This window comes from Marmota marmota, unplaced genomic scaffold, assembly GCF_001458135.2.
Source record: "Marmota marmota marmota unplaced genomic scaffold, marMar, whole genome shotgun sequence".
Classification (NCBI taxonomy): domain Eukaryota; kingdom Metazoa; phylum Chordata; class Mammalia; order Rodentia; family Sciuridae; genus Marmota; species Marmota marmota.
Genome location: NW_026000241.1, coordinates 8,970,093 through 8,992,051, shown reverse-complemented (window position 1 = coordinate 8,992,051; position 21,959 = coordinate 8,970,093). Strand labels below are relative to the sequence as shown.

The following is a 21,959-nucleotide window of genomic DNA, read 5'->3' as shown; positions in this document are numbered from 1 at the left end:
AAGGCGTCAGGCGGCGCCGACGGAGGTGGCGCCCCGCTCTGGCCTTGCGCCCGCCCCTCTCGCACCCCACGTGCCCACCCTGGCCCGCCTCTCCCGCCTCTCCTGGCCTCCTCCAAAGACTCCGAGGACGGCCGGCAGAGTTCCGGAGGCGGTTACGGTTTCCTCGCCCACGGATTCTGGCTCTCTGCAGCCCGGTTTACAGCCCAGTGACACTGTTGACCCGCTCTGAGTCCCCAAGGTCGCCCCAAGCGGAGCACTGGGTGGATTCGTGAAACTTTGAGCCTAGAGAGGATTCAAGCGAGCCACTGAGCTAGGCGTCCTCCAGCCACTACTCCTGTCTGGGCGACCTTGGGGAAGGTCCCCTGCCCCCACTTCCCGTACAGCGGTGAGCTAGCCCGCAGTTTTTGAAGCCAAGGCCTATGACCTTGAAAAAAGTGAGGGAAGACTAGTCACGACAGATCTTCCTGGAGGAGGAGGGCTGTGGTTCAAACCTGTAACAGAAATCTTCCGTCTGCTGCTTGGTTCCCCTCTGTCTTCACACAGCAAAGAGGCCTAGAGTCTACAGGTGGGCTGTGGGAGGGCAGAAAGGATGACTCACCAGCCCCCTACTCAAGTCTGAGACAGTAAGTGGCAGGATCTCCTATCCAGCCAGGCTGAAGAGAGACCCTACTGGAGGTAATTTGGGGCATGGAGCCTGCCAACCCCAGCTACCCTGGCTTCCTTGGGTTGTTTCTAGATGAGACCTAAAGTTCTGCCAAGCTATAATACTCTCAGGCTTGGAGGGATCCCTGCCTTGGGTGACCCACAAGCTTCCAGGGACCCTACCCTCTGCTCCCATATTGCTGTCCTGGGTCCTCATCCTCAAGAGCCCTCCCCAAACAAGGAGGCCCTGCCTAGGCTGCTCACCTATCTCAGGGAATTAGTCAGGTGTGCCTCAGGGTGTTGCCAGTGGTTGGCAGGGGCCTGCCCCAGGGTCTCCCTGAGTCTACAGCATGGCCAGGTGGAACCGCAGCCCAGCAGGTGGAAATAAACTGAGGCTTCAAGTTCTAAACAGGCCTCCAAGGCCTTAACTGTGGGCCCCCATGTGGGAGACAGGAGTGTTCTGGAAAGAGGCTTGGTGTGGGAAAACTTGCATTACTTTCTTCTTGCTGTATGGCCATGAGCTACTCTGTTACAGGGTTATGTGGGACTCTGCCAGAAGGCATGTCAGATTCTAGATGAGTAAGATTTTTAGTGGGTCTACAAGTCCCCTAGGACATGGGTACAGGCAGGCAGGGGTCTCTGGGGCTTGTAGGAGAGGGCAAGGACTAGAGAGTGGCCATAACCTCATGAGGAGTGAGTGACCTGATGATCTATGAAAAAGGGGTGGATGGGGCAGGGCCCTGAGCAGGACCCGGTGTGTGCCAGGTGTCTCTGGGTCAGCCCCTCCCCTCTCTGGGCCTTAGTTTCCTTGCCTATACATGTATTGAGGGAGGGCATTGCTTCCTGGTCTCCAGTAGAAGAGCTCTCTCAGCTTCCTCCTCAGAGTGTAGACTTCCTGTTCAGCCACATAGGGAGATTGGAAGGCTGAGCCCTGGACTGGAGACCAGTCTTCCTCAACTTCCTGGGCAATCTCACAGGCATTGCAAACCCACTGTTATCATCTGCCAAGAGGGGCAAGACTTAACCAGTCTCTCCAAGTTCATCCTTGGCTTGGGGCCAGACAAGGCCTGTGAGCCCCAAGACAGGCTCCACTGGGTCTACCTGCCTGTGGCCCCTTTCAACACAGTGCCTCTGCCTATCCCCTCACAGATGTTCACACACAATTCCACAGTCAGGGGATGTGGTGCCATGTGGACCCATCCACTGCTAAATCCACTGGCAAACTGCTGTGCTGCCCAACTCTGTAGTGGCAGCTCCATTTATGGGCACATGTGTACAAATCATGTGTTCATCTACAATGACACAGACTGAAACTGACTGTTTTAGAGGACACACATGCATGTATCAGTAGTGCCTATGATTCTGGAGACACAGAGACTAACACCCCAAAACAGGCAGAGCTATGTGCACTATGCAGGCACTCTCCTGTATGTTAGGTTCTTGACACACAAGCATAAGCTCATGAGCATGCAGGTTTGATCCAGACCTGGCCCAGTTCAGCCTCAGAGCTATTCTGGGCCAGGCCCTGGGCCAACAAGTACAGAGGCAGCCACCTCTCAGCAGGCCCCAGCCCCTATGTCACAGGCCTAGGCCATCCATCTCCAACCCCTATCCCAGGCTGAGTCCATGATGCCCTGGATCCCAGCATGCCTCTGTGACTACCCACATCTTCCCTAGAAATCAACCTCCATCCCAGGGGTTTCAGGCTCCAGGAGAGAACTATTTACTTGGGTTCCCTGGTCACTACCCACTGCCTTGCCCAGAGCTTCCAAATCAGAGGCCCTGGAGGCTGGAATGGGTCACTGCAGGAAACCCACATGAGCTAAAAATAGTACAGGAAGGCCCGGCATATCATGCAGGCCAATATTCATATCACCATGTATGGAGGGGACACTGTGTTCTAGGGAGGGGACACTGTCTTCTGGGAACCAGGCTGGGGAATCTGGGATCCAGAGCTTCCCCTCCCTAGACTTGATAGACTCAACTAGGGGTTGGGTTCTGGGGCATTTTTTAAAAAGAACAAAAAAAAAAAAAAAAAAAAAAAAAAAAGAACAGAACAGAACAGAACAGCCCAGGGAAGTAGGCAGAGCTTTGTGTTAGAGGCAGAAGACTGAGATGAAGGCCCAATCTCCTGTTGAACTCAGACAGGGCCCAGCTCCTCTCTGGGCTTAATTCTTCATAAGAAAACAGAGGACACTAATAATCACATCAAATGCTGAAAATCCCTCAAAGACTTTAGCTTTAAACTTTAGGAAGTTTATTCAACATATTTAATATTGGAGAATTGGAAACAACCAAAATATCCAAGCATTGGTTAAACCAGGAATTGTTTGGTTTTTATATGGTACACCATATAAGTGATAGCAATAATCATAACACTAGCATCCTCCAAAGGCTTATGATATGCAGGTGCCAAGGTGCTGTAATTATACCTATGTTATATATAAGGGTTGACGCTCAGAGGGCTAAGAGCAGAGGCCTCGTTCCAGGTTAAGCTTCACTGAGAGTTCACAGCTGTGTAATCTTTCCCAGAAATCTTGGTGCAGTTTTAAAGTTAATACCTTCAGAAATTGTGAAGAATAAAGCCATGAATTTGCAAGAAACGTAATTTGGAATTATTTAAATTTTCATTATGTTAATTAGATTTTGTGAACTCTGAATAACTTTTACAATTTTTTTTGACAACTTTTGCCTTCTTGGGGCAAAAAGAAAAAGGAAATTTAAATAATTAAACTTTCAAATGGTTTCTTATAAATTCATAGCTTTATGTCTGAGGTTATTAAAGCTTAAAACCATAACAAGGCTTTCAGAAGTCAGTTTGACTTCGAAGCCTATGTGATAATATTATATTTGATTCTGTGTGCATGCGCATGCGCTGGGACAAGCGATCCGGGGTGCTTGTGTTGGGTAAAAAGCTTCAAATACAGCCAGGCACAGTAGCGCATGCCTGTAATCCCAGTGATGCAGGAAGTTGAGGCAGGAAGATCACAAGTTCAAAGCCAGACAGACTCAAGCAATTTTGCAAGGTCCTGTCTCAAAATTTAAAAAAGAAAGAATGGGGCTGGAGTTGTGGCTCAGTGGTAGAGCACTTGCCTGGATTTGATCCTCAGCACCACATATAAATAATAATAATAAAAAGATCCATTTACAATTAAAAAAATTTTTTTTAAAGAAATTTAAAAAAAGAGCTGAGGATGTGACTTAATGATCGAGTGTTACTGGGTTCAATTCCCAGTACAACCCCTGCCCCCTCCCAAAAGCTTTAGAACAAAGGCTTATGAGATAACACACTGTGATAACACAGGTTCCAGACCCTGCAGAGAAGTGGAATCTACAAGGAACAGTGACATCTCTGGGAACAGCAGGATCACACATGATTGTATTCCTGTTCAGATTTCTTTACTAGCTTGCCCTACTTCCTGATGGACAGAGAAAACTGTTAACACCTCTCCCTGAACTGCAAATGCAAATGGGAACCCTGTAAACTGCAGAGAGCTGTGTGTCCCACCAAGGAGAGTGAATTCAGGAGTTCATGTCATCCTCACATGAGTCCTGCGATGGGTCTTGTCCTCCATATTTCACAGATGAGGAAACAGAGGCAGAGAAGAGTAATGGTTTGCCCAGTGCCACAGACAGGCTCACTTAATCCTGACCCAATTCAGCCTCTCTGAACCCATGCCCCAAGGGTGACCTCCTTGGCTGACTTTCCCTAGCCTGGCCTGTGGCTGATGGCCTGAAGAAGTGGGGGCCAGAGAGCTGTCACCAGTAATTTGGGCTTCAGAGGAATTCCTGTTTGTTTTGGCCAGGGTTTGCCTGATTTGGGTGGAGTAGCCCAGCCCACTCTGTCCCCCAGACTTTTCACCCATTGTTAAGGGTCTCCTCAATAGGTCCCCTGGGCCAGCTGTCCATTTTCCTGCCTGTCCTTTCATCTACAAGTCCTGATATACAGATGTCTGCTGTTGACCCTCTGCTCCCTGTTGAAACTTGTGTTGGAGAATTGGAAACAACCAAAACATCCAAGCATTGGTTGAACCAGGAATTGTTTGGTTTTTATATGGTACACCATATAAGTGACAGCAATAACTCTAACACTAGCATCCTCCATCTATGGCACTCCTAGAGTGAAGCCCCAAGAGACTCTGGGTGCACATAGTCCCCAGTTGTGAGGGCAGGCCTTGCTGAGGGGAAACAGCCCCCTCTCTCCCCTGGCCTAGGCAGGTCTGCACTGGTGTCCTTGATGATAAGAGACCTGAGCTGCTTCTCCTAGAACCAAGTAGGCAGGAGATAAATAGTAATGGAAAGAAAAAGGAGGAAGGGTGAGGAGGAGTCTCCCCACTCCAGGACTCCCTACTCCTCTCCCCCAGGACTCCACAGCTCCTCAGAACCTCCCTCTACCACTGAGTTGTCAGGGCCCAGTGTGGGATCAGAACCAGAGTGCAGTGTGGGCTAACTTCAGTGGGGGGTCAGGGTCAAGGTTTAAAGTCAGAGTCAAGGATCTAGCTGGGGCAGAAGCTGTAAGTCAACCATGGTTAGACAATGGCCCTCCAGCCCTTCCAGGGGTAGCCCACCCTAATCTGTGAGATATAAGGTACTGATTCCTTCCAGAACCTTCCACTGCACCAGCAGCTGGTGGCTCTGACCATGCCATCCCCTGCTCTCCATTCTCTCCTCCAGCTCTGGTGTCCAGGGTGACCAGAGCTGCCTCTGGGCAGGAAGCCAGCCCAGAAAGCCCAGGACATCCCTGAGTGCCTGTCACCATGGCAACATGCCCGCTTTGCCCCCCCCCCCCGAACCCAAGTCCAGTATGTTTTTTTTTTTTCAAATCAAGAACGTCAGAATGGGAAGGGCCTAGTAGATCAGCAGATTCCTGTCCCTCCCCCTGACCAGATGGAGAAACTGAGGCCAAATGGGAAAGGGCCGGAACACCTGTTGATTAAGGATGGGCTCCCAGCCTGTTCTCCTCCCTCTCCCCTTCCCCTACACCCCCACTTCAGGGTCGGGTTGTGGGGTCTGGAGTCTGGTCTCCCCCCCACTCCTCTCCCCTCCCCTTCACAATGACGGTGCGGGCTGCCGCCCAGGAACCTGACGCCAACGATGAATAAATGATGCCCGGGGTGGCCAGAGCTCGCCGCCAAGGTCCCCAGGCGCCGGCTGTCCGGGGGGCGGTCACCGGGCATCTCCGCGCTGCCACTCGCTCCCGGATCTGCAGCGGAGCACGCGCGGCGGGAGGAGATGGCGGGGCGGCGGCGGCGAGGCGCGGGGCCCCTCTGGGCGATGGGCGGCGCCGCGCTGGGCTTTTGCCTCTCGGGGGTCGCCGGGCAGCTGGTGGAGGTGAGGCACAGCATCGCGGAGGGCACGGGGGGCCGTCACCGTGCAGGGATGGGGTGCGGGGTGGTGATTTTATCCATCTCTCTTGCCCTAGGAGACCTGGCCTAATGGGTGGACAGCCCCACCCCGATGGCTGCCAGACTTTGAGGGAGACTCAGCCCTCACTCGGGGGCCCTGGTCTGACAGGAGGTCATTGGCCTCTGAATTCCTGAACGTCAGTCTGATAAGGGAGTCTCACCCTAATCTGAGGGATTCCTAATCCAGTTGGGGACACAGCCCTGCCCAGTGTCACAGGAAACACAGCCCTATCTTCCCATCTGTGAACTCCTGGTGGGGGGGGTGCATGCACCTGGCCCTAGGTTTCCTTGACCTCTAGTTTGGTGGGGCGATTCAGACCCTGAATTTAGGGTATTCTAAAGGAAACAGCCTCTGCTTTAGAAATCCTCCAGGGACTCTTGGGGGAGGCATAGGCTTGGGAAGGAGATGAAGGCATTCCAAGCTGGAGGGTGGTGGCAGCAGGATGAGGAGACCCTCTGTGAGCAGCCATGTACAACACTAAGCTCAGGAGGGAAGGGGCAGGTAGTGCCTAGGAACTTGGGAATCAGACTGGGTCCTGGTGATAATGGGGAGCTACAGAAGGTTTCTGAGGGAGAGCAGGTCATGATGAATTCTGGTTTGGAAATAAATTAGAAGGGGGCACATTATGGGAGAGCTGAGAGCACTTGCTGAGATAGCTCAGGAAGAGGAAAGGGGATGGCTGGGGGTGGTTGGTTTAGGAGTCTGGCTGGAGTCTGCAGCCTCTCTGGTCTCCTCTGTACCCCATTCCTGCAGAGCTTGGAAGGGGAGCCAGAAAGGGAGATGGCAAAGCAGACCTAGAATTCTGGAGCTTGAGGCCAGATAGAGAAGACCCAAGATTAGGGAGAGCTAACTCACAGCCAGGGAGGAGCTAGGGATGGAGCCTGTGCGCACGGGGCAGCCTGGAGGGGACAGAAAGACCAAACACAGGAGGGTGAGAGAGGCCCCCCGGGGAAGGACCTGAGGGAGGTGTTAGGGGACAGGATGGGATAGGAAGGACAGGATAGGGATCTGAAAGGACCCGACCTGAACTGGATGATTGGGGGTGGGGGGGCATGGGGACAGAGATATCACCCAGAGCAGCCGTACCTGCTGCTGATTAGGAGGTATGACCAAGAAGGCTGCTAGAGTCGGGTGTCAGCTCCAGTGTCTCTGTAAGAGGAGCCAGGCTGGCTTGAGCCCCATTAAGCACACCATGGCCCCTTATCAGCTACCCTAAAGCCCCAGTATCGAAATTGAGCTGGCCAGGGTGCAGGCAGAAGTCTGGGGCAGGCATCAAGTCAGTTCTGAAACAAGGAATCTTCTCCCCCACCTCTAGGAACTCTTCTTCCCGCTCATCAAAGGAAATTGCATTTGGAATCCATCTGCCTACAACCCAAGCAAAGCCTAGCCTATCCCTCCAGGGAAGCACTTGAGAGATGTGCAGGGCTGAAGTCTATGTCACCACCCACCCCATTCCTGCAGGCATCACCTCATCAGGCTGGGAGGTTCTGAGGGAGGCAGGGCCTTCAAGCTTCAATTCAGACCCTCAGTAGGGCTTGCCATGTGGCGATGCCTGGCTATTACCTGCTACCCTCTGCCCAAGACCCCAGTGCAGAGAGTGTAAGCCCAGATCCACCCACATCAAGGCTGGGGTGAGGATATGTGGGAGTTGAGCTCTTCACTGCCTTGACTCAGAATCTGGGAACTTGACTCTGTCCTTCTGGGTCCTCCAGTCATACAGCTCAGCCAAGTCAACACATCAGACCTTAGATATTGGGAACACTGCCATTGCCAAGACCCTGACCCTGATGCCACAGAGATGAGCCTGACCATACCCACATGTGCTCCAGCCACACACGTGCCCTGTACCCACACATGGTCTCCAATTCAAGCATTTGTCTGACCTCATACCTACATCCAGGGGATGATGTGGAGGAGTGGCATCTTCTTGTTATCTTTACCATCAGGTTAGGTAGAGAGAGTTCCCCCAGAGACTTCTGGAACTACCCCACACCAATTACAGGTAGAGAAACTGAGGGCCAGAGGAAAGACAGCCCCCACCTCAGTTCAACCTGGCAAGGGCAAAAAAAAAAAAAAAAAAAACAGGGATCAGGTACAATCTCAGGCCCACAACCTCTGGGTTACCAGAGGATCACAGCCTGCTGATCCTCTCCAAGTGGCTCCCACCCATGCCAAAGGGTGGTGTTCATTAGGTGAGGGAGTGCTTGGCTAATGGTAGGTGCCCAATCCACATTTGTGGTTGGGGTTGGGGGAAGAGTCGATGTGTGGTTGAGTGATAGATTGTCTTTCCTTCCCAGAGAGCCCAAAGGGAGTCCTCAAGTCTGTCTTTATTGGGTTAATCAGGGGACAATATATCACACAGATGCCCCAGAGTCCTCTCTCCCTCTAAGCCATGATCCTTACTCTTGCCCCTCAGCCAAACGGTTGGCAGAGATATGGTCATATATATCCCTTTCTAGTCGGGACAGGTTTTGCTCAGATTGCACAGGGCAGGGCTGTGTCCCCTGGTCACCCAGGACAGAGTCCTATCCCTTCAAGATGCCTAGAGCAGGGTCATCATTAGACACACTGGACAAAGTCATGTCCCCTCAAGACACCCAGAGCAAGGTTATGTTCTCTAGACATCCAGGAGAACATCACATCCCTCAAGACACCCAGGGCAGGGTCATATCCTCTAAACACACTGGACAAATTCATATTCATCAAGACACCCAGGACAGATCCATGTACCCTAGACACAAAGGATAAGGTCACATCCCTCAAGACGTTCAGGGCAGGGCCATGTCCCCCTAGACATACAGAACAATATCATACCCCTCAAGACACCCAGGGCAGGGCCATGTCTTCTAGATATCAAGGACAAAGTCATAGCCCTTTAAGACACCCAAGAGAGAGCCATGTCCCCTAGACACCCAGGACAAGGTCATGTACCCTCAAGACACCCAGGTGAGGGCCATATCTCCTAGACACACAGGACAAGGTCACGTCCCTTTAAGTCACCTAGGGCAGGGCCATGTCCCCTAGATACCCAGGACAAGATCATGTACCCTCAAGATACCCAGGGTAGGGTCACATTCCTTAGACACCTGGAAAAGGATCATGTCCACCTGTACTCTGGGATAAGACTGTGTCCTCTAGAAACCCAGGATAGGGTAGTGTCCCCTAGACCGTAAGGCAGTCATGTCCCCAGACCCTCCGTGCAGGGTGCTGTCACACTGAGAAGATGGGAGGTGACTGGCTGTATTCTGCTAAGCTGTGCTTACATCTTTTGGCCTCCAGGTGTCACTACTGCATTACAGACAATTTACATATCTAGTCCTCTCTGGTGAGCCTTCTGGTTAGTGATTCCCAGTAGCACAGGCAACTGTATGGGGACACCTAGTGGGGATCCTGGTGAGGTGGCAGAGCAGTAGAGCCCTGATTCAGCTCCACTGGGAAGACAGGAGAAGGAAGCCAATTCAAAGTGAAATACAGGCCTGGTCTAGGCTCTGGCCTTGGTCCTGAGACCCCAGCTGCCTGTGGGAGGCCTCCAACTGGATAGTAGGAGGTGCCTGAAGAGGCCTGAACCTGGCGAGGACAGGCTGGCTGCATTTGTTCCTTTAGGCCTTGGTTTCCCCAAGCATCAACCACCCTCCCACTCCAAGACCCAGGCACCATAGCCTGGGACTCTGTTGTGTTGTTCTAAGTATGGAATTTCCCACCGTCTAAGGTATTGATGGTGAATATCTGAGACACCTGATTTTAGGGGCTTCTGATATGCATGGCTGACACCTGGGCCTCTCTTGGCCCCATACAGTCTATGACTTCTGCCTGGCTCACTCCTCTCTCTCCTGACCCGCAGCCCAGCACGGCCCCACCCAAGCCCAAACCACCCCCACTGACCAAGGAAACGGTGGTGTTCTGGGACATGCGCCTGTGGCACGTGGTGGGCATCTTTTCACTCTTCGTACTGTGCATCAGTGAGTAACTGCTCCCTGCCCTCTCTACCACACCACAGTAGGAGCACAGCTTCCCCTGCCCCAGCACCCCAGCCCCTCCAGCATCACCTCTCAGGCTCAGAGCAGCAATTCCGGGCAGTGCAAGCAAGCCAGGCACCCACAGGAGGCCCACTGTGGTTTCTGGCACCTCCTGATCCACACAAAGTCCCCATGGAGGGCTGACGGGCCAGTGGTGACCCAAAGATTTCTGCTGGACCCAGGGAGGCAGCCACACAGCAATTACGATAATTACAGGGAGCTCCAGTGAATCGAGGACGTGTCATTTTCCCCTATGGCTGGCCTCCTGATGCTTTTCCTGCAGTTTGGCCAGCTTAAAGGGTCCACACCCAGGGGCCCCAGCAAGGCCAACCTCCACCAGAGGTTCCCCAGACGCCTAGCAGATGTGGATCCCAAACTTCAAATCCTGCCTGGTCAAATACCATTTCCCGGAATGACTCACACCCGCCCATCTCTAGTCAAAGCAGGAGGCCCTTTCCTCTCCTGGGGTCTGGGCACTTCTTGATGCAAAGTCACAGCCAGAGAGGCTTGACATGCTCCCTTCAGTCCTCCTCCTGGAATGAGGGTCTGGAACTTGGGAGGGTGGGCAGCAAATTGCATGAAATGCAGGCCAGGTGGGAGAGTGTGCAGGCACAAAGCAGAATCTGATGGAGGTTCCCACAGAGCCAATGCATGGGGTAGTGGGTATTTGCAAACAGTAAAGGGAGAGGAAGCCCACTCCCCCTGCAGACTCATAGAGGAGGGTCCTCTGAGCTGCAGACCAGAGGGAGGCCTGGTGGGCATTTGCCAGGTGGAACAGCTGGAAAGGCATTCCATGCAGAGGAGATGGTATGAGCAGAGGCTTGTGGAAGTATGGACCCATGCCGGGTCTCAGATAACCCCTATGGGACATCTACTGAGTGAACCCTGGGTGAAGAGGCTAAAGCTGCATTTAAGTTCTAGTCAGAGCTTTCCCCAAAGGAGGTCTCTGGAGGGCAGGAGACCATGGAGAGCCCATCCAGATGTGAGGGGCTCCAAGGAAGGCATGACATCTGATTTGCATCTGCTTCTCCTGGCACCAAAATTACCCTCCAGAGAGCAAATATTCTCTCCTCCCTGATCTGAGTAAGTGGCTGCATGTTGCTCCCAGCTGGGCTGAGGATCAGTCAGGCAGCTTAGTAGAGACCCCATAGACCAACAGGTGTGCCTGCAGCCTGAGCCCAGGTATCCAGAGAGGGAGACCAAACTTAGCACAAAGAGGCATCTGCCTTGAGGAGGCCCAGGAGCAGTAGGTGCAGGTGGAGGGAGCCGCTCTGGGATGCCCCAGAGGGCAGGATAAGGGAACTGTGGAGCCTGGTGGAAAGAAAGTTGTGCAACATCACACTCAAAGAGGCACTAGGACATCAACCACACAGATATCCCCTCCCCCAAGCCCAGGTCCTAGAAAGGGTGAGGGAGAGTCCCGAAGGCCCCTGAGCAGAAGATCAGCACGTTACCCTCTGCTGTACAGCTCTCGTGAGTGGGGAGGAAATATCTTCCCTGCTTTCTAGTCTCCTTAGGCCCAGGCAGCTGTTAATGGAGCATGACCTCTAGAACCCCAGAGGGAGAGAAGGTTCTCCCTAGCCCCTAAAATTGTATCCCAAATCCCTGCCTGGGCCCTGGAACTCAACCCAAACTACTTTGTTTCTCCTCTTCTTTTAAGAGAAGCACCAGACCAAGCTGGGTGGGGCAGGCCTGGAGAGAAGAGCAGGGTGTGAGGTCCACTTGTCTGCCAGCAACTGGCTGCCAAGTTCCCTCTGAAGCCCCGGCTCCCAGAGCCTGGAACCTGCCTCCATGGAGCCAGAGTGGGGTTGGTCCTGAGGGGTACCTGGTGGGGTAGCTAGGAAAGGTAGCCCAAGCCAGTAGAGTTAAGATGGGGAACCAACAGAGCATGCCCAAAGGGGTCTGGAGAAGACAAGAGCATGTCTCTTTGAGTAGCTCTTTGGGTAAAAAAGCTCTGCTGTCTGCTCAGGTCTACCCATGGAGACCCACTGCGGAGGCCCTCATGCCACAGTTCCTCACCTCCAGTGTATGCCTGGATATTACTGAGCCCCCAATCCATTCATTCAGGAGCCCAGTCCTGTCCCCAGAAACAGACTTTAGGACCATCCCATTTGTTCATCCATTTTGTTTTTTTCCTCTCTCATTCTGTGAGGCTGGATGATACCAGCGAGACCATAATAGTTGGCTGAAGGGACACTGCCTTGGTTGCACAAGATGACCCCAGAAGGTTTTCCAGCCCAGGTTACATAGGTCTGATCCATTTCTCCAAAATGGGCCTGGCTTGTCCTGCCTGGGCCCTTCTATCCCCGCCCCCCCACACACACACCCCCAGGAGTCTGCCAGGAAGTTCTGTCTGGTCAACTGATTTATAATAGGAACCATTTCCATCCCCTCCCCTGGGGCTGGGGCCAAGGTGGTCAGACTGTGGGGGCCTTACAAAAATAAACTCAGTCCAGCTAGGTCCTGGCAGCCCTCGCCTGCCCTGCCCATCACTAGACAGGCCAGCTCCATGCCCTGACCCAACTAGCGTGGGTGCAGCTGCCCTCAGCCGGAAAACCACTCCTGGATTAACTTGGTCTAATCTGAACGCCCTGGGCAGGGTCTGGGCCCTCTTACCAGTTCCCTTTCCAGCCAGCAGGGGCCCCACTTCTCCTCAGCGAGGCTGAGGAGGATGCAGCCATGTCCTCAGTGTCTGAGGGAATTCTGGCTCCGCTCTCAGAAGCCTGGGGAGGAAAACCTAGTAGGCACAGGAGGCAGCCTCAAGGCCTGGGATGCAGAGGCAGGATGGGCCATGGCTTGAGTCTCCATGTAGCCCTGACTTCTCTTCAGTACTCTGTCTAGCCAGAAAGACCCTCAGAATAGACCAACTACGTAATTTATGGGATCAGTACAAAATGAAGTACCCAAAAGCTCCTTGTTCAAAAGTTAAGAATTTGCCGATAGAGCATTAAGCCAAGCATGGGCATTTCTAAGCATGGGCCTCATGTAACTGCATGAAGTCAGCTCTGCTCGGGAGGCCACCTGGGAACCCTGGGCTCCACTGGGCTTTTATCATGACGCTGAGCCTCCTGCTGGAGGCTCCTGGGTTAAGACACGCAAAGGTAGATGGAGGCTGGCCAAAGTCTGGGTACCCCTCCTTGGATGTCTGAGGCTCCGCCCCCACCAGGCCTGTTCTCTCCTCCCTACAGTTATCACCTTGTGCTGTGTCTTCAATTGCCGCGTACCACGGACCCGGAAGGAGATTGAAGCCAGGTACCTGCAGCGAAAGGCAGCCAAGATGTACACGGACAAGCTGGAGACCGTGCCACCCCTCAATGAGCTCACAGAAATCCCTGGAGGTGAGTAGGCCCCAGCCCAGGCCCAGTTGCTACCCTGTCTCCTCAGTGCTCCTGCCTGGAGTCACCCTGACTTCCCTCCACCCACATTAGGCTCAGGGAGGGAGACCTGCCCTCTCCCAGAGCACAGAAATTGTTCAGATTGAGATGACTAAAACAAAGAGACCATTCCACAACAGGAGAGGTTCCAAAGGAAGAAGGAAGGACAGGGTGGGGGGAAGGAGGCCCTGGGCCCTTCTTCTCAAAGGCCTGGCCACCCACTGCCACCCCACCTGTTCCCACCTACAGAGGAGAAGAAAAAGAAGAAGAAGGACAGTGTGGACACAGTGGCCATCAAGGTCGAGGAGGATGAGAAGAAAGAGGCCAAGAAGAAGAAAGGAGAGAAATGAGGAGGGTATCCTGGCAGGCCCTGGAGCGCATGCCCAAGTCAGGACCCATGCATCTTAAAACGCGGAGCTCATACATGGACCACAGAGTCTGTAATCAGATGGGGAAGCCGAGGTCATGGCCACATTCTCATGGCCCAACAGGAGCAGGGATGAGACTACACAGGTGTGGGGTCTCCCATCCTGCAGTCCCCTCCTTTTTCCCCCTCCACACGGGCACTCTCAGTGGGCTACTGTCCTGCAGATGCAGAGTGGCCTCACTGTTCTCTTTACCTAGATTGGCCTTTGTCCCACCCTTTCTGCCAGGGGTAGCTGTGGCTATGAAGAAGTAAAGGGACATGAGGTATATTTCCAGGAGGGGATAGCTGAACTGAATGGGTTGGGGAGTGGCTGACTGAGGACAGGGGGTGGCACTACTGGGGGAGGTGCAGAGCCAGGCAGCAGCCTCCAGGCAAGCAAACTGCCCCAAGCCCGGTAGGGTTCTGACCTGGGGGACTTAGGTGGCCCGGAAGCAGAACCACCCCAGCCCAGCAGATACCAAGCTCAGGACCACGGGATCCACTGGTTTTCCACGTGATGGAAATGAGGCTGTTAAGAGGCTCCGTGAAGCCCAGGGGTTCAGCCCCCTCCAGGCTGGGGACTGCAGGGTGGGACAGAGGTGCAGGGGGCTGAGGCCAATGGGCCAGAGAGCAGGGAAGAAAGCTGAGGCCTCAGCCTAGGGAACCAGGGAACATGGGAGAAGACAAAGTGGACACTAAGCTATTGTGGGACCTCTTCTTTGCCTATCCATGGTAGGAGGTTTTGGGGCCCCAGGCAATCACAAGAGGGTTACAACCAGTCTTCCACCTGCTGAGTAGAGCAGCACCCAGCCTCTTCTTTGACCTCGCCCCACTAGAGGAAACATCTCTGACCAGAACACAAGGACCCAAACACCACCTGAGGACTAACTCCTTGGGAAGAGGAGGCATAGATGGCAGCAAACATCAGACTGAGGCTCTCAGAGCTGAGCCTGGAGACTAAGGAGATACCCGAGGAGGTTTTGGAGCTGGGCAGCCTTCTGAAAAAGCAGACAGCAACAATCTGTAAATAAAGCTAAGCGCCTTCTCAGGTGCAGGCATGGCACACTGCCTCCTTCGACGGCCCCTCAGGAGGCCCCTTCCCTGGGGCACCTGTGCAGAGGGTGGAAATAATAGATGGCTCAGGCCAGGCTGAAGTTCCTCCCTAACCCTTCTCCCAGACTGAATCAAGGTGAGATAAAGATGGCCCAGAGGCCAAGGGGGAAGCTGCAGCCACCCAAGCCCACCCCCTTGGGACTGGCGAGGGGAGGTGTTTGCTTCACCAGGTGCTGGGTTGACAAGGATGCCCCAGTGTTGCTCCACTACACCCCCCAGGGCTTTCAATAGGCCTCTGATGGTCTGAGCTTATGCTGGAGAGTCACAGGTCCACGCTCCTGGCCTGGACCAGGTCATCATCCTACAAGGAGGAGAGCAATCCAGGCCGATATAAGTAAGGTGCATGGGGTCTCAGGAGCAGTGAGGGGACAGAGATGGCAGAAGGCTCCCGGGAAGCTAAGCACTCTGCCACCAGATGGCTACATTTAGCTAGCCTCTGCCTTCAGGGCTCAGCCTATGGGCTTTTCATACATAGGGCTAGCAATGGTCATTCTCCTCATATGGGCCAGGCTGCCCCTGTATGGCAAGGCAATGGAAATCCAGAGGCAGGCATCACTCAAAGTCTGGTGAAGCCTGGGGGTTGTGCATTAGCCCTACCTCTGACCTGGGCCTTCTGCCAATCTTTTATAAAAAGGCATGGCATGCTGAAGGGGATAACATCTGATCCCATGGGCACTGGCCTCTATCTCAAGGCAGGGGACAGGGCTGGAGGGTCAATGCACTATGGGTCTTTAGAACAATGTAAGGGTGTGTTTGGCCAGAAAACAGCCAAAGCCAAGCAGAGCCTGACTCCCACTGCTGTATCACAGGATGAACACCTTCACCTCCAGCCCAGGCAGAGATGCACCCTCACACTAGAGGGGGTTCCTGAAGCCCAGTTTTAGCCTGGGCAATGCATTTTTAGGCTTTCCATTGTTTAACCCCAATATCACTGTTCCTGCCCACTTTCTTCAGAGGCCACCCTCAAACCTTGGAAGGCAGATTCCTGTGGGCTCTGCACTTGTCAGTACCAATTTCCCAGAGTCTTCAACCCCATACCATCTAGCCCACCTGTGTCCCACTAGAGCAGGCACAAGATAAGGCCCTCAGAGGCCAGGGAAGATGAGATATGGAAACGTGTTTAATAGAGCACCTGTCTCTACTCCACCTTGGGGACTGACAGCTGCACCTGTCCAGTACATTCTGGACATGGAGGGGAGGAAGGGGGCTGGGTGAGGGGGGTGCAGCCAGGGGAGCCACGGAGTGTCACAGAGTGGCAAGGAGGCTGAGGGGCAGTGGCAGAACCAGCAGCAGGGCTCTGGATGGGGTGGGCAGGGCCAGGGACTTCCCCATGAGGCTGTCCCAGATCCAGGCCTGGTAGGCGGAGACTTTCAGGAAGATGGGTGGGGCCTCGCTCTTATTGCAGCCCGCGCCCCAGCTCGTCATTCCCACCAGGTACCACGTGCCCTCCAAAGAGCAGACCAAGGGTTCGCCAGTTGTCTCCTGCAGGGAGGAGTAGAAGGGGGGAAGTAAAAAAGGGTCAGGGAGGCCAGGCAATGATTGAGGGAGACAGGACCCAGCTCAGGGTCCCGCATACCAGGTCCTCTCCTCAGCACCCCCAGTGCAACACAGCTGAGAAGTGTTCCAGACTGAGGAACCCTCCTCAAAGGTTTTCATCCCTCACCTCTTAAACACCTGCTATCCACCTCCCCACTCCCCACCCCCTTCTCTCATCTCCATCCCCACTCAACCAGGTCCTCCATCTCCATCCTCCACCTGTCCTCCATCCCCCTCCCCCCTACCATCTTCTCATACCCCTTCCCTTCTCCCTGCTCACCCTTCCCCTCCTCTCTCTTCTCTGTGCCCCTCAGGTCCTGCCCCCCACCCCAAGCCTCCTGCCAGTGCCCCTGGGGAGGTTGAGCAAGGGGCAGAGGTGCTCACATAGCAGAAATTCTCTCTGCTGCCATCCTTGACACAAATCATCTGGGAGTTGATGATTTGAACCAGAGAGGGGATTCTGGAGAAGCTGTGGTAGAAGGCATCACACTCCTTGCTGTTCAGAATGACAACTTCCTTCTCCTGAATTGTCTGGAACTGGGGCCCCGAGCCTGTGGGACAGGCCACTTTCAGGCTGGGTTGCTTTGCTGCTGCCCACTACAACCAGCTCTGTCTCCATCCTCTCTTGGCTCCTTCCCATCCCTTCCCCCTAGACTTTTCTGTTTGGCACACAGTAGGCACTGAGATTTCCCTGGGCACAGCCCAGCTGCCCCTCTAGCTAGCATTTCCCAAGAGTAGCCAGACCCAGAGACCCTGGAACAGGCTGATCCCCCAATCTGGCCTTGATCCCTGCAGAATCCAACCCAAGTCCATTAAGAAAGTTCTGTTTACTTTCTGAAATAGAAAAGAACTAGGCCTGAGGGTTCAAAGGAAAACCGCATCCATTGAGGCCCAAGTGGCAGTGATAAATTCACTGCCTAGACTCTCAAAGGGGAAGGACACATCAGAAATGAGAACCCAAAGGAAAGTCCCTGGGGCAGTGGGCTCCTTTGAGAAGGTGCCCCAGAAATGTTCATCTGTGGTCTGTACCCAGGTCCTCTCTCACACCCCACCATGGTCTAGGGAGCTGACTCACCATTAACCTGGGGAGAGCCCCAGCCCGTCACAGTGCAGAGGGAACTTTCCTCCAGCGCATAGTCCAGGCCAGGCAGGCAGACGGGCCTGACATACTTGTTGTACTTGAGCTTCTTCTGAAGCTTGAGGAGGCCGATGTTGTTAGCTTGGCCAATCCAGGACCAGTACCGCTTGGACCGGAACCTTCTGTGCACAATGACCTGGAGCACCAGGATGTTGGAGCTACTGGGCGTAATCTGGTCAATCCATGGACTCCCCACCATCACTGTATAGTTATCATGCCTATAGGAACCATGAAGGGAGCCTGCCATCAGCTCCAGGTACCAGCCCCAGCCTCTAGCCCTGCCACTCTTGCCTTCTGAGCAAATCCAGGCAGGATGCACACTTGCTTTGAGCCCCCTGAGACCACTTCTCACAACAGATATGAGGAGGGTACTGGGAGCATTTTATGGAAGAGAAAAACAGGCCCAGAGAAGCCCAGTGATTTGATCAAGGCTGCCCAGCCTAGAAGTGTTAGAGCTGGGATGTGGACCCCGTTTTCTCTGCTTCCAGACTCTGAGCTCTTTCCAATACAATACAGCCTGGCAGGTGACACAGACCCTGTGTAACTGGCTTGGCTTGGCTCCAGGCTGCCTTCTCTGGCACACCTCTTGGAGTCCCTATGATGGCCCTGAGACCTGGAGCACGGGTGTCCACTGGTCAGTCTTCACAGCCCAGATGGTACCCCCAGGCTGCTCTCCTGGTCCCAGGACCCCAACATACCCACTCTTTCGTCTCCATACCAGCCACACTCCCCTGTGAGTATCTATCCCCTTGCCTGTCTTCCCACTAACTGGGAGGAATGATTCATCCCCTCTCTGCCTCCAGTGCCTAGGCCAGGGCCTGGCTCAGAGGAGTGTCCACTGGTCGATGGAAGGGAGGATCGAACAAGTGGGAGCAAATTGTGGGGGTGAAAGACCTAGGACCTTCTTCCCATGGAGGAGAGGTAGGAAGCCAGAAAAATGGCCCCTGAGCCTCTATTCCCTGAGGAATGACTGTACAGGAATAAGGGCCCAGGTGAGGGGACACTCCAAAGACTGGCCCCTAGAAAAGATTCTGCAGGACTCAACCCTCACTTGATTGGAACCAGGGTGAGTGAGGGTGAGGCTGGAACTGTGGGTTCCACAAAGAACACTGTCCCCACTAACAAACCGACCAGGCAGATGACCAGGTCCCCAGCACTCCAGTGCCTCTCGACCCACCCGCCTGGGCCCCAACTCACTGAGTCAGGCAGTGGGCCACGGCCAGGACCCATCGGGAGGCAATGAGGGTGCCCGAACAGACATGTATACCATTGGCCCTCACACTGACCATCCATGGCCACCGCCGAGTCATGGCCTCTGGGTCCCTGAGGGTGGGGTCCTGTTCATAGGAGAAGCCACAGACTGAGGAGAAAGAGAGAGCCTGATGAGGAATAGACTTCCCAGCCCCAGCCCATGCACCTGCCCTCCCCACTACCTCCCCAGGCTCTGGCCCACAGTTCTCCTTTTCATTTCTCACCATAGAATAAATGCTGTCCATGATGGACTGGGTCTCCAGCCTCAGTACTGCCCAGTTAACCCTCTTCCTGTTCCCATAGCCAGGCCCTGAAGCACCCCAGCCAACCAGCCTGTTGTACCCCTCAGCCCCAGGCAAATCCTTCAAAACTTGTTTGTGTTTCTGTCTCCACCTTCACCCTTCCTCTACTTTGGCCAAGATGAACTCTCTTCCCTTCTCGGGGGGGGGGACCCCCTGCTGTGATGCATCCAAAGAAAGGTGAGTAATCCAACAGAAAAACAGGCAGTGTGCATGAAGAGGCACAGCCCGAGGAGCAAAGCCCAGGGGTACAGGAGCACAGGAGCTGCTCAGCCTCTTGATGCCCAAGGAAATGCAGACTGAAGGCACAATGAGGTTCTGCTCTCTGCACATGCGCCTGGCAAAAATTAGATATCTGTAGCGTTGAGTGTCCCTCAGGATGATTTCCCTAGAATGCTCCCCGACTGCAGGTGGGAGAGCCAATTGCTGCAGCTTATACTTTGGAAAAGTTGTTTTGTTTTAAATTGAAATGAACATATCCAGCATCCCAGGAGTCCCACTCCAAATAGATCAGTGGATTGTGAAATCAAGGTAAATGGGCCACGACCAGCATTTTTATTTATTTATGATTTATTTGCAGCACTGGGGATGGAACCCAGGGCTTTGCACATGCTAGTCAAGGCTGCTCCACTGAGTTCCACCCCCCAGTCCTGAGCAGCATTCCTAAAGGATAACACAGGAAAGTGACTGGGGGCATGCACTGTACAGAATACTGCATGGTCTCTTTTGGGAGATTTTCTGAGGTGGTTGAAGTGAATGCTCTTAGCCCCAGTTTAAATATTTCACACATTGTTCTCAGCTAAAGACCACTGCTCAGGGGAACATCTACACGTGTGTTCTGGGACTCCACGGGAAGGCTCACACAGTTCCCCCACCCAAGCTATGCTTGCAGGCCACTGAGGTCCAGGCTGGGAGCCCAAGTCAGGGTCAGGCTGGGACAGGACTTGGAGCAAGGGTGGGCACCTGCCCCACAGCCAGCTGGTGGCATGGAGCCTGGGTGCCTTGCCCCACAGCACCAGCAGGGAGACCTGCGAGGACAGGACCAAAGGTTTGGCCACAGAACTTTCTCAACAAATACTTGCGGAGGAGGTCGTTCTGCTCCACTCCTCCCGGTCTCTTCCTCCCCTGTCCCTTCAGCCCCGTGGGCCAAAGTTGACCAGCGGGAGCGCACAGTACTCACTCGGCGGCAGCACCTGGGGTTGGGTGCTGGAAGCGGTCGTGCTCTGCGGTGGAAGTTGAGACCCGTTCGTGGGGTTGGGGGTGCTGGAGGTGCTGGGGGTGCCCGGGTCGCTCAAGGCACTGGAGAACGGCGCCCCTGGCGGCTCCTCTGCACGTGAGCAGCCTGCGGGGAGAAAGCGGGTGAGAGGAGGCGGGGCGGCCGGCGGCTGGCGAGCCGGGGGAGACCGAGGTCCCCTCACCCGCCAGTTGCGGCGACAACAGCTGAAGCAGCAGGAGCAGGAGCAGCGCGCGGAGGTCCTGGGGTTCCTGCCAGCCCGCCGCCGTCCACCACCAGGGCTGCATCCCGGATGGCAGCGACGCTCCACGGGCTCCTCTTCCGATGGCGCCCCCAGTCGGCTCGGCAGACACCACCCCGGCGCCGCGACGCACCCCAGGGATCCCTGCCCTGGCTCCCAGTTTTCACCTCCGCCCTCCTCAGACCCTCGCCTGCCTTCCTTGCAGCGCTAGGCTAGAGTCGCTCCACCTGACTTCTTGGTGTCCATTGAGATAGAATGCACATCCCTGGGGGGGTGGCGTCCAGGAGCTCCAAAAGCCTACTTTCCCTCCTGCCTGGTAATTAATTGCAGGGGGCCTTTGCCCTAGGGCAGCACGATTAAGCAGATCCGTATGGTTTAAATAGTGATTTTTAAAGTGCATCCTTTTTAGCAACTCTTACCTCCTCAGCAAGACTCCTACTTCACAGATTCACCTGTAGAGGAAAGTGACCCAAGTAAAGAGTCCTTCCACAGAGGAGTGACGTTGGCCATTAGACCACAGTGGGAGCACGGTCACTTTGTTGGAATCTGGTAAAGGTTTGGTGGTTCAGTGATGCAGATGGGTAATACCTTTAAGTAATGTTGGGGATCCGAGGAGAAGCTTTGGTTCAAAGCTATTGGGAAACTCCAGACTAATAGAAGTCAAGGTAAAAGCTCAATCAAGCCAGGACTTTCTACGTGTGTCAGGGCCTGCAGACATGGGAGGCACCTGAGCAGCCCATGCATTGTTCCTGAGGTAGGATAGAAGACCTAAGGACAAGTAGAAAGGGAAGGAAAGAGGGACTGTAGCTTTAAATCTAAAAGCCCCATGAACACCCACCTTCACTCCCCAGGCCTATGCCTCTATTCACATGTCCTGAAATTCCTTTCTATGCTATAAGTCAAGAACCTGTCAGGGCTGAGTGAGGTCCCCTTTTCCCTTCGGGAGACCTCCTCGGATCCCGCACTGGTGGGACTTCAATCTGAAAAGACAGCGAATGCCCTCTGGTTCCCTGAGGGGAAAGGTGGCTGGCTGTTCTGCATGTGAGGCCAGCAGGGTTTGAAGGGCCCCTGCTACCTCACAGAGCACAGGGCCCTCTCCTCTCCTGCTGGCTAGTTTGAGCCAGTTTCCTGCTATCTGGAGTCTGATGGAGGTTACTGAAGCAGCTCAGAAACTCACACAATCACTTAACACATTCATCCTACCACGCACTCTTCTGTCATCACCCACTCCTGCTAGGGAGGGAGGACCTGGTCAGGTTGTGCAGACCTGTAGGGGGACATAAGGAGTGGGAGAGGCCGGCGG

General features: G+C 54.2%; 2 protein-coding genes across 3 annotated transcripts; one reads left to right on the top strand and one right to left on the bottom strand.

The window, feature by feature from the left end:
• Positions 1–5,522: 5,522 nt before the first annotated feature.
• Positions 5,523–14,905, top strand: Tmie (transmembrane inner ear). Of its 2 annotated transcripts, XM_015488920.2 has the most exons (4): positions 5,533–5,973; positions 9,890–10,007; positions 13,253–13,402; positions 13,688–14,905. In XM_015488920.2, the coding sequence occupies exons 1-4, from the start codon at positions 5,875–5,877 to the stop codon at positions 13,786–13,788; spliced, it is 468 nt and encodes a 155-aa protein (XP_015344406.1). In that variant the 5' UTR covers positions 5,533–5,874; the 3' UTR covers positions 13,789–14,905. The 2 variants fall into 2 exon arrangements, with proteins under 2 accessions (XP_048651021.1, XP_015344406.1); XM_048795064.1 differs by lacking the exon at positions 9,890–10,007 and having other exon boundaries at positions 5,523–5,973.
• A 1,212-nt stretch (positions 14,906–16,117) lies between these two features.
• LOC107145087 (serine protease 50) lies at positions 16,118–19,127 on the bottom strand. Its single transcript, XM_015488919.2, has 4 exons — positions 18,829–19,127; positions 17,569–17,849; positions 16,878–17,044; positions 16,118–16,439 (listed from the first exon to the last, which is right to left on the bottom strand). Exons 1-4 carry the CDS (start codon positions 19,125–19,127, stop codon positions 16,203–16,205), a joined length of 984 nt encoding a protein of 327 aa, XP_015344405.2. The 3' UTR covers positions 16,118–16,202.
• Positions 19,128–21,959: the final 2,832 nt, after the last annotated feature.